The sequence below is a fragment of the Protopterus annectens genome, chromosome 14.part0 (assembly GCF_019279795.1).
Source record: "Protopterus annectens isolate FY-2018-M chromosome 14.part0, PAN1.0, whole genome shotgun sequence".
NCBI lineage: Eukaryota > Metazoa > Chordata > Ceratodontiformes > Protopteridae > Protopterus > Protopterus annectens.
This window is the reverse complement of record NC_056748.1, coordinates 847655923-847668422: the sequence shown is the minus strand read 5'-3', so window position 1 is coordinate 847668422 and position 12500 is coordinate 847655923. Positions and strand designations below refer to the sequence as shown.

At 37.8% G+C, this 12500-nt stretch overlaps 1 protein-coding gene across 2 annotated transcripts in view; it reads right to left on the bottom strand.

Annotated features, from left to right (window-relative positions):
- Positions 1–12500, bottom strand: part of FAM53B (family with sequence similarity 53 member B) — a 667335-nt gene that overhangs the window by 448293 nt on the left and 206542 nt on the right. For both annotated transcript variants that reach the window (XM_044056602.1, XM_044056601.1), the window contains exon 2: positions 9010–9256. In XM_044056602.1, coding sequence (XP_043912537.1) covers positions 9010–9087 — 78 coding nt within the window. In that variant the 5' untranslated portion in view covers positions 9088–9256. The remainder of the gene's footprint in view (positions 1–9009; positions 9257–12500) is intronic.

Sequence of the window (12500 nt, the reverse complement as noted above, 5' to 3'; positions counted from 1 at the left end):
TGTGAATGATGCTGTTGCATTAGGCCCCTTAGAGTTCCCCTTTTTACCACAGAGCATCACCATGCCAATAGCAGCCAGGAATGGCAAAAGAAGAACAAGGAAAAGAGGAGAAACACACACAGACCAGTAACTCAGAGCAGATCATAGCATCATAGGATCATAGATCAGTACTAGGCTAACTACCCTTCTGGGCCATTTTAAGCCTAGCCAATTACCCCATGTGAGAATCAAACCCTTTACCTTGTGTGTGTAAGGTAAACACCTTAACCATTATGCCAAACATAACAGGTGCTATAATAAACATTTCTACATATGAACTGATGCATATTAAATAGAAGTATTGGGGAAATGTATGACTTTTGCCCTTATCCATAATGGCAACTTAATAGATGCTAATACAGAGTTGTAGTAGAAGTTATTACATAGTTATATTAGTTTATACAGAAGATGAATTTGAATTTACTGTTCCCAAATGAGTCTGCTGATACTTTAGGTAAACCAAGTACCTTTGTTCACATTTCAAATCTGCTTGTTGAAGTGCTTGAAAAGCTTGCACAGAGGATGCATATAATTTGTTTTTAAATAATAAAAAAATTATTCTAATAATAACTGAGAAGGAGGTGGAAGCCCTGAATAAACTTGTTGAAAATATTTACACTGTTATTAGAAGTGCAGAAAAGGGTGGTGCAACAGTGGTAACAGACTGATTTTTATTTGAACTCCATCAAGCAAATGTTATACCTATGTGTAATTGTGTACAAGTGTACAATCAAATTATATGTAGAGCTAACAAAGATGTATATGATTTGCATATCAGAGGCATGTTACCCCTTGAAATACTGAATTATTTTTATGCGGCCCATCAGGTTATTTTCATGTATTATGGGTTATCAAAAGTTCATAAAAATATTTTATTTATTTATTTATTTTTTATTTTACATTTGTTGACCGGGAGAATCTGATTGGATACATGCCCATTTTCAGCAGAGACCCGGGGAGAAAAACTCCACAGTTTGTTAATATACAAAACCATGTAACACATACAGAGTTATTTCACAGATACACAGAACAAGTACAAAACATAACACTTTAGCATTACAGAGACAAAAAAAATATATTAGCTTGTAAAATGTAGTAGCAGGACACGTTAGTTGCATGCCCAGTAATTTCTACGTGACTGAATGGGAGTATGCATACCTTACCCAGAAATCTGCACAAATTCTCAGTATTGTGTTTGAGTATGGTGGTGTTATAATGAAATGGGGAGTACAAAGAGTAGTAGAGAGTTAGAGTAGCAGGACTGCTAGTAGATGAGGTTAGCATAGTAAGATTACTAGTATATGAAGTAAGTTACTATGAGGAGGTTAATAGCGAATGTCCTGAGGAAGGAAGCAGGGATAGAGGGTGAACCTGGGGGAAGGCATGGCCATTGTCTTTTGATAAATAGGTGTTCCTTTAGTAGTTAAACTTAATGATAGTGTTTGCTGAGGTAATAGCAGGGGGCAGTGAGTTCCATATTTTACCTATGTAGTTAGGAAATAGGGAATCGCCTACTAAGTTGGATCTGGTTATCTTGATTAAGGTTTTGCCACTAGAGCGTAGTTGTCTGGGGTTTTCATGCAAATTAGATAGTGCTGGTATTTTTTCAGGATATAGTAGGAGTTTTTGAGCGAAGACTAGTTGATGGAAGGTAATGAGATTTGGAAGTTCAAGCCAATTTAGTTGATATAGTGAGCGGCAATGATGGGAACGGTAGGGAGCATTTGTGGCAAATCTGGCAATTTGATTGTAACACGTATCTAGTTTTGTAATTTCTGCTTTGGGTAGGTTGGTGAAGATGGGAGCAGCATATAGAAGTGAGGATAGAAGCAGAGTTTGAGCCATGGTAATTTTAGTCTGTTGATTTAGATGTGTTTTATTTTTGTACAAACTTGCCTAATTTTCTGTGAAAATTTTTGATAGCTTGATTTATGTGAAGGTGAAACTTCAGTTTGTTGTCAGTTATGACGCCTAGCAGTTTTGTGTGGGAGTCTGAGGAGATAATGGCACCATCACTAGACATAATCCTGAAAGTATCCGTGTCCAAGTTGGATTTATTTGGTTTGAAAAATAATAATTTGGTCTTTTTGGGGTTCAGTAACAGGTTTGTACTGAGAAACCAAGCTTCAGTGGTTTTGAAGACTTGTTGGGTAGTGGAAAGGAGTGTGAAAGGGTTGCTGGTTGAGCAGACTAGTGTGGAGTCGTCAGTATATTGTTTGACAGTTGCATCTTGAGTGATATTGTTGAGATCATTAATGAAGATGGAAAATAATAGAGGGCCTAAAATTGACCCTTGTGGAACTCCAGTTGTAATAGGGAGCAGTGTGGATAGCTCGTTATCCCACCTCACTGCTTACTGCCTACCTAGTAAGTAATTCTGAAACTTGGCTAGTGAGTGAGTGGATAGTCCAAGGTCCGAGAGGGACTTAAGAAGTTTGGGATGGTTTACCATGTCAAAGGCTTTTGATACGTCCAAAAATATGGCTGATGTTAGTTTGCCTAAATTCCGGTTCTGGTTGATTAGGTTAGTGAATGAGAGGACGGCAGTTGTACTAAGTATGGGCTGGTCTAAATCCATGTTGGGTAGTTGTGAGAAGTTGGTTTTTCAGTAGGTATTGCATAAGTTGCTGGTGAACATATTTTTCCAATATTTTAGCAAGTGGGGATAATATGGCAATAGGGTGATAGTTGGTAAGGTCTGTGTAGGCACCAACTTTATGTAGTGGGGTGACATATGCTGACTTCCAGACTGTTGGAATTTTGCTTTCTGTTATTGATCTGGATAGGCTATTAGCAGCCATTTGAAGGTATTCGGCAGGAATGCTGTCAGCAGCTAGGGTGGTTGGTTTGAGTTTACCTAATAGTTTTTTTTACATAATCTGTGGGAATAGGTTTGAATTGGAAGGTGGTTTTGATACTGCTAGCAAGCTTAGAGTTGCTAGCAGTAGATGGTTGTGGGTTGTTGATTAACTAGTTTTGAAATGGTTTCTATGAAAAATCTATTAAAGGCTTCTGGAATGTCAGTGCTATCCTTTACATTGGTTGGTGTTGGGGTAATGGGTTTGCCAGGGAAGAGTAATTTATTTAACCCTGCCCAGAGTTTTTGTGGGTAGTTTTGGTGTCTATTTTTGCAAATTGAGAAAATAATTCCTTTTGTCTAGTAGAATGTGTTTTTTTGTTTTGTTTCTGAATTTTTGGAATTGTTGTTTGGTTGCTATGGTTTTAGTGGCTCTACAGTGATGCCAGGTTCTATTTCTTTGAGTTATCATGGTCCTGATGGTACTCATGATCCAGGGGGCTATTTTAATTTTTAGTTTACTTGTGCAGGGAAGGTCATGGGTGCTTAAAACATTTAGGAAGGTAATGTTAAATAGATCAACAGCTTTGTCTAGTGGGAGTGTTTTTAGTAGGTTTCACCTTTGGTATTGTAGTTCAAGTTTGAATTCAGGTATGTCGAAGTTCTGTTTGTTTCTAATGGTGCGAAGTGGTGGCTCGGAGTTGGTGTGGGATTTGAGTTTTAGTAAGAAGGTGGGTTGGTGGTCACTGAGGTCATCTGCTTGGTAGGACATATTGGCACTGTTTATCAGTATCCAGTCTAGGAGTCTTTCTTTGCTTTTTTTATTACCTAGCCTTGTACTAGACTTAATAATTTGGGAGAAGTTATAAAGATTTATAAAGTTGGTGGGGTTGGTACTGGAGCATGTATGCCAGTCTATATTAAAGTCACCAAGGATGATTGTTTCTTGGGGTAGGTTTTGATTGGTCCAATGTGAAAGGACTTCTACGGTGGGGATGTTATCACCTGTGGTATATACCCTGTAATAATATTCATAGATTTTTTGCCAATAAGTTCAAGTTTTGCTAGTAGTAGTTCAGAGAACATTAGGGGGGGTATAGGAGGGTTAATAATGGTAACCTTTAGGTTGTTTTTGTAAAGTAATGCTACACCACCCCCTTTTTTGAATAGTCTACCATTACGTATTACATTATAGCCTGGGGGAAGGAATTCGCTGTCGGGATTAGTAGGTTTTAACCAAGTTTCGGTTAGGGATAGTAGATATGGGGAATAGGTGTCTATTAGAGTATGCAGTAGATGTACTTTATTATTAATGTTTTGTATGTTTATGTTTAGGAAAAGGAGGCTAATCTTTGGCCTGGAGAGTAAAGGTGAGTTGTTAGATAGGGGTGGGGAGGAAAGGGCATGTATGTCAGGGTTTGGGCCTGGATTAGCGTGTATGTCACCTGCTAATATTAGTTGGTGCCTGATATGGTGCAGGAGTTTTGATAGCTTAGTAAGAATGTATATGTACTTATGTGTGGTAAGTGACTTAGTAGTGGTTTTGATAAGTGTTGTGGGGGATAGAGGGATTGTGCTGTGGTGGTAACTACTGGAGGGTGTGTGTAGGCTATATAGTGTTTGGTGTGAGTGGAGTAGGTGGATGTATGTTGTGATGGGATAATAATAGTAGTAGGAAGAGTGATGTGATAGGAGGTAAGGTGATATGTTCCAGCTAGTAGTGCAAAGCCAGTACTGCAAGAGTGATGATATTGATTGTACACATGTTGAGCGACTGTAATGGTATGTGTGTGATAATTGGTGGGAGGAGTGTGGTAATTAATGGGAGGAGTGAGTAGGTTGCAGTAAAAGAGGATTGGTAGTTGGAGTTGTTTGGGCTGTTATGTGATTTGTTTGTGGTTAGTGGGAGGAGTGTATAGGTATAAGTTTAGAGGTAGTGGGAGCAGGTGGGAATTGGGGGCAGGGTAGGGGAGCAGAGAGATCCCGAGCATATCGAGAGTGAACGGAGCGGGGCCGACCCACAAGGCAGAAAATATCACTACCAAAACCAAACTATTGGGTCAGAGAAAGGTATTTCCAGGTCAGTTATCCGCACAACCCTTAATTTGGAACCGCAACTCTTTCCAATCTGCACAAAATGCCATTTCAGTTCGTCAGCTTGACCTATTTCTTTCCATATTACTATTATAGTGGAATTTTCATTCATTCAGTAGCATTTAAGCAGATTTGGAATGCAAATTGTGTTGATGGTTGAATTCATATTTTCTCATCTGCATTTCCTGCAAATCATGGTGCTGTTCTTTTTGATGATAATGAGGGTGGTAATATAAATATTAATATTATTAATAATAATAATAATAATAATAATAATAATAATAATAAATACTGCATATCTAATACTGCGAGTCCTCCTCAAAGCATTGACGGTAGAAATTTCCTGTACATGTCAGTTTGGACATTTTTTTTCTCTGTGGTCTTATGCTTTGATGGTACCTTGCTGGCATATGCTATAATATAATGTGTAAGATGAGGACAGTATGTCAAGCTCCTTTGTCAATCATTCAGTTTCTGTCACTTGCACCATTTTTCTCTCAATCTGACATTCACCATGAAAAAGTTGCATCATTTACTGCTGAGGAAATACAAACCACTGAAGATGTGTGTGGTCACTATCTCATGAGCCAAGAGGAAGTACTGGTGCTGACTCTACTGTTTGTGGGAAGGGCAGCCAATGCAGAGAGGAAAAAAAAAAACATGAAAGATAGTAGTAGTTCAGAGTGCCTGCCAAAGGGGTGGTAGGAGGGTCTGCCCCTGAAATTCCAGGCTGGTGCTATAGAATGAGAAGGATACAAAGGCCCAACATTGGGTATGGCCTTCTGAAAATAATTCTGAACCAGCAATAGCCTCTTGTGTCACTGCTCTCCTTGAACTAGTATGGGATTGAGCTCATGCCTATCTTCCTCCTCATTTGGCAACATGAGATCCATTAGACATCTTCATCTGGCAACCAGCTTAGGGGTACATCCTGGAGTGTCACTATACTACTACTTACTGACATAACTAGAGTTTTCTTGTGACAGTCCTGTAGTGAGGGGAATGCCTTCTTTAGTCCCCTGATAGGTGAGCAGTGATTACACTTGGGATAGAGGACTTTTCTCTCCCCAAATCAGATTATACTTTATGGCTGAGGTTACACAGAGTCCAGAGACCCCCTTCCACACTAGGATTTACAGGTAATACCTGCAGTACACTAAGGCAGTTATCAGTGTGCCTCATGATTAGCTATCACTTCCCCAAAGACCTGACTCTGACAATAATTTGAAAAGATAAAGAAATAGGTAAAAAAACAATCTAGCAGCCTTAAATCATGCCCTGCAGTTTTCACAATCTTCTGGTCAAGAACATAAACAGTAAAAATGAAGATATGAGCATATGTGTACACAACACATGTGAACATATGTGTACACAACACATGTGAACATATGTGTACACAACACATGTGAACATATGTGTACACAACACATGTGTAAATGACCAGAAATAGCAAGCATGTTAAACAAGGGAATAAATATGGTAACAGATACAGGAGCATCAGTTCAACAATAAATAAGATGTACAAGGAAAGAACAACGCCAGATTCTACAAAATGTATAAGGAACAATTAAAAGTAAAAACTGCTTTGAAGAAAATACCAGAATTAAACACAGAGTAATAAAAATTCATATACAAGAGTGAAAGAAATTCAAACTGTAGAATTATAACTTAGAAAAGAAATATGGATTGTAAAGTCAGTTGCAACCTCTACTAAGGCAACAGAGAAAACAGAAAAAAAAATATGATAGAGCAGATGAAAGTGTGAATGTGAAAAAACAATAAGAGGTGCAAAGTTTTGGGTGCTGGAGGTAAATAAGAATGAATCTGAAACAGGTTTAGACTACCTGTCATGTCAAACCAATGCAACACAAAATAATACTGCTCAAATACAAATGCAAGAATTTGCAAGAGAATTGTGGACTGTGTTTTTTTTTCTTTAACGACTACACAGAAATCCACCATCATTCTTGTTTTCCAGGTTTGGTTTCTGATAAGGGTTCCTTCAGTGTACAGTCTGCATGAACTCGGTGTCCATGGTAGTTTTTGTTGAAATCTCTGGTTTCCTTCTATAGCCTTGTGACATGCTCATAAATGAACTAATGTTCCTCTAAATTGCCTATAACTGTAGCTTTGTGTCTGTGTGTGTTTGTGTATGCACACACTCATGCACGTGCACACATACATGTTTATGAGTACAGGTATGCATGTGGTTGTGTCTGCAGTCTTTGAATGACTGGCTTTCTTTCCTGGGGTGGTTACCTACCTTTTATGTCAGTAGAGTCTGTACCTCCTTTGGAACCCCAAATAGAATAAAACGTGCATTGAAACATGATCGAATGAATGAATACATGAATAATCTATATGTTTATATGTATGGGACAGTATATAGTAAAATATACCTGCTAGCTGTTACTGATGATTATTCAGTGTCCATTCGACATCCTCACATGTGATAATATCAGCTCATGACAAGCCACTTGCAACATATAGAATCCTGAAGACAGTGATGAATTAAGTCATTTATTTAAAAAATATTGTAAATGCCAAGGGATTGCACACTGAAAAGGGACTCCACTCCATTTGTTAATAGAATGGTCTATGGAAAATATTAGGTTATAGTTTTAAATTCTGATACTGGTAAGTGTAAGTCCCAGAACAGCAACATAACTAAATATGTGAAAATGGGGGCTTAGATATACTCCATCTTAAATCGTTGTGTCTTAGTGTAGTCAGTTCCCTTTCAGAGATAGAATGATTTCGGACTTAATAGATATATGTAGTGAGGGGGGTGCAGCAGTCAAAACTGGAGGATGAAAGGATTTTGCCTTTTACAAATTACAACTTTTAAAGGAGATCAGACATGCCTAACATTCATTTTTATTCCGTAACTTAAATTTTTTTGTAATATCGAGACTCAGAATTACAGAATTACAGGTCTCTGAATTATAGTAGGGCACCACAATATTAATAAATCTACTGATATTTTGAAATCTGTGGGAAAAGTCTAAAAATGATGATAGAACAGTTTGTTAAAAGACTATGGGACATCCCTATATCCTACTGCGGCAGCTACATGATGCAGTCTGCTACAAAACGTCAGACTAAAATGTGTAATATAGTAAGGCCTAAATGACGAAAAGATAAAGAGCAGAAGCAAGCTAGAGAAGGAAATAAGAAAATATGCTAACAGAAGACAATGGTTAAGACACAAACTTTTCAAAAATGCCAGAATGAATTCGTGAAAAGTTACAAACCACAAATTATTGCTATTTGTAACTTTCTGAGCTACTGCTGATCCTAGTCAAACAAAACCCATTCATTTACACTCCTGCACATAAAGAACAAAGTGGGCTCTGCAGAAATCATACCTGTGTTTTGGTGACAATGCACCCCCCCCACACACACACACACATAAAAGTACATGCTTGTGGTTAAAGTAAAGCAGCTAATTAGATGAACCTTTAACAGCAACTATTTTTTTTGTTAACAATAGTAATGCAAATGTTAAGGAGAGATGTTTTAGATGATAAAAGCACATCCTGGCAAATGCTGTTTAACTGTGGATAACCCAAAAATAGAAAAGTGTGTGATTTTAAGTACTAAATCAGTGTTTTACTGTTACTAGAATAAGGACACTATTTTTACTTATTTTCTTGGACACTTTTCAACAACTTTTACTGAACTTTTATATGCCAAGATAAATCTACAACAGAACACTATTTTCTCCAAATGAGGATTACTTAGCAGCTCCATATACATGTGTTTCCAAAATCACCGTTATATACATTTTACTGGACACAGTGGCTCTTAACATGTGTAGCATTACCTTTGGTAATTGTATTCACTAAGGTGCTATGTGACTTTGCATCAGACTTTTTTCATAATTCCATTCTTGGAAGCCCTCCCAGGTACCAAGACTTCGTATTTTGTTACCCTACTGCCAGCCATGAAACCAGCCCAGCTTCTAACCTCATTTTGTTTCATGATTCAAGGAATTTATATAATTTTTGTCGAATACAGGATGCTAACATACAACTACAAGGCAAGAAATGAAAAAAAAAATCCATTTATGATCTTACCACATCGGACTTAAATGGCCTGCACCTTATGGCATTGGCAACATTGTCTTCCAAAGCTTTGGTAAACAGCATCACCATGGTAAATCCATCAGGCAACTCAAAGTACTACGATACAAGCAATATCCTGTAAAAGCCATTATACACTGAAATGTCGTGTTACTGTATTTTCCCATCAGTTATTTAATTTCCTATTGCCAAAGATGGACTTTTTTTAATTTCTGGAATACCTTCCAATGGCAGTGAATACCTATAAAGAGAAAAAAAGCAATATATGAAAATGTAGGACTTGCGAAGAAAACATTCATATTGATTTGACTGCAGTCTATAACATTTATTTTTATTAGCTGAAAGGCAATGAACTTTGATTAAAAGTAAAAAAGAAAAAAATGGTTACAAGTAAATACTCATTAAATATATAATCAATAGCTCAGAAAAAAGACACATTTAAGTTCTACATGTTATGTTACCAAGTAGTTATCTGGTGACCAATACCAATGTGGGAAGTCCACTTCGCACTTCTATAATGTGTGGCATCCATTTTATAATTCCTTCTCCAACAACTGTTTTTGGAAACCAAGCCATACTGAAGATAACTGTTCTACTTTCATCCCATTGCTCTCAAACAATATACCTGTTACAATTATTTAAAATGGTCTCATTCACCAAACTTACAGATATTCTCCAGAACTTCACAATCACTAGTTCATTTATTACTTACTTTATTTATTTACTTATTTCACATTTGTTAACCAAGTTAGTCCAACTGAGCACAGGCCCATTTTCATTGGAGACCCAAGGAGAAAAGCTCCAAGAAAGATAATTACAATTTTGGGTACTTTTCTATTAACTGGGTAGCAGTTGTCACCAAACAAAGGTAGCTGCAAAGTCAAATGACAAAAGCTCATCTCGATATAGTAAAGCCACCATATAAAACGTTCAATAACATTGACTTGCAACCAGTGCAATATGAAATAATTCATCTTCATCATTAACACATTATCACAATGTAGTAATAGAAAACAATTCCAAACGTACCTGAATAAATAAAGCTTCATCAGGCCTAAAGCCTTCTCCCTTACATTTCAAAACTAGGTTCTCAAAAACTGTTGTGAAATATCTTCAAAAAAACCGTAACCAAGAACTAAGTATTCCTCTTTTGATAGGGAGCAAATGATAAATTAAAGCAATCAAGTATATCACAGAATAGAGAGTATTTGCTCTCCATGATGCTGAAAGGTATATTCATCTGAATGCTCGTATGGTCATAGCGCCCTTTCCACATCAAAGGGGTTTAGAATCAGTTAAGTAAAAATACATTTCATTGTTTAGGAACTCAATAAACATCTGTTTACTTGCTAAAGAATGTTATAGTAGATAAGGTAGACAGCTGAATACCAAATTCAAAATGAAAGTGGTCACACTTCATGGAGTATATGTTTGGTAAATGGTAACATCTAATTTGGGAGACACATCTGTAAGCCACCTTGCAAAGGACATATTCCCATGAGGGTAATAGGCTGCCCAGTAGCATGACCAAAAAAAAAAGCTAGGTTTCCTTTCAGCACTATGCTGCTTGAAACATTAACATTTGGTGATGCGAATGTACACTTTTCGCCACTTGCATCTAAATGTCAAAAGAAGTGTTTGATCTCACCCTTCCAATATCTCCCAAGTGCATTAACAAATACAAACCCATACATTTTAGAAAAAGCACTAGCCTTGTTACTGTAGTTGTTATCCCCCCACCCGAAAAAAAATTAGTTGAAAAAACATGATGTACTCACAATTAGTAAGAAATGGCAGGCACTGCTGGAAAACACAGCAGCAGAATTTGGCGACGACTGCTGCCCTGTTAATGAAAAAGTACCCAATTTTGCAGTAATAGGTTTCACAAAGTAACATACATATTTATACATAGTAAGAATGAATGTTTTTGTAAAAAATAAAAAAAAAACATAAGAATAGACAAGTAATAATAATGGTGTAAGCATAGTACTTTCCACACAGATTATACACAGAATATGTAGTTCATTAGCTAAATAGAGCAGAGCCAGCAAACTTACTGTTCATAGTGGGAGATACAGGTGATAGAAACAGGATTAGGTAGGGTCATGGCAGAGGCATAACCAAATATTCAGGAGAAAGTTCTTTTTTTGAAGTGGTTAGTGCGATTAATGCAACGTAAATTGGCAGGGAGGTTGTTCCAGAATTTTGTTCATCATCGTCTTCTTTCGGCTGTTCCCATTAGGGGTCACCACAGCAGATAACCTGTTTCCATTTCTTCCTGTCCTCTGCATCTTGCTCCGTCACACCAACCACCTGCATGTCCTCTCTCATCACATCCATAAACCTTATCTTAGGCCTTCCTCTTTTCCTGTTACCTGGTAGCTTCATCCTTAGCATCTTTTTCCCAATATACTCAGCATCCCTCCTCAGCACATGTCCAAACCAGCGTAATCGTGCCTCTCTGGCTTTGTCTCCAAACCTTCCAACCTGGGCTGACCCTCTGATATACTTATTCCTAATCCTGTCCACCCTCGTCACACCCAGTGCAAATTTTAACATCTTTAATTCTGCCACATCCAGCTCAAGCTCCTGCCTTTTTGTCAATGCCACTGTCTCCAACCCATATAACATAGCTGGTCTCACTACCCTCTTGTAGACCTTCCCTTTTACTCTTACAGGTACTCATCTGTCACAAATCACTCCTGACACTTTTCTCCACCCACTCCATCCTACCTGTACTCTCTTCTTCATCTCTCTTCCACACTCACCGTTACTCTGAACTATTGACCCCAAGTATTTAAACTCATCCACCTTCGCCACCTCTACTCGTTGCATCCTCACCATTCCTCTATCCTCCCTCTCATTCACACACGTATATTCTGTCTTAGTCCTGCTGACCTTCATTCCTCGTCTCTCTAGAGCATATCTCCATCTCTCCAGGGTCTACTCTCACTACAGATCACAATGTCATCTGCAAACATCATAATCCACGGGGACTCCTGTCTGATTTCGTCTGTCAACCTGTCCATTACCACTGCAAATAAGAAAGGGCTCAGAGATGACCCTTGATGTAACCCCACCTCCACCTTAAACGCATCCGTCACTCCCACTGCAGACCTCACCGCTGTCTTACTACCGTCGTACATATCTTGTACCACTCTTACATACTTTTCTGACACTCCTGACTTCCTCATACAATACCACAGAATTTTCCAGAATTTTGTTATGGAGGATTTATATAAAAAGGATTTCCAATGTTCCTTCTGGATCTATAAGTTGGAGAAGGAATTTTTCAGCACTATGTAAGGGGCAGGAAGGGGTATAGCAAGTGACTAGATTGTTCCGCAAGTTTCTGAAGTTGTGAAATTGAGTTTGAACATGTGATCAGAGTAGAGTCATCTGCGTATTGTATGAGGGTACAGTGGGTAATGGAAGAATGAAGATCATTGGTAAAGATGTTAAAAAGAATAGGTCTCAGGAAAGAG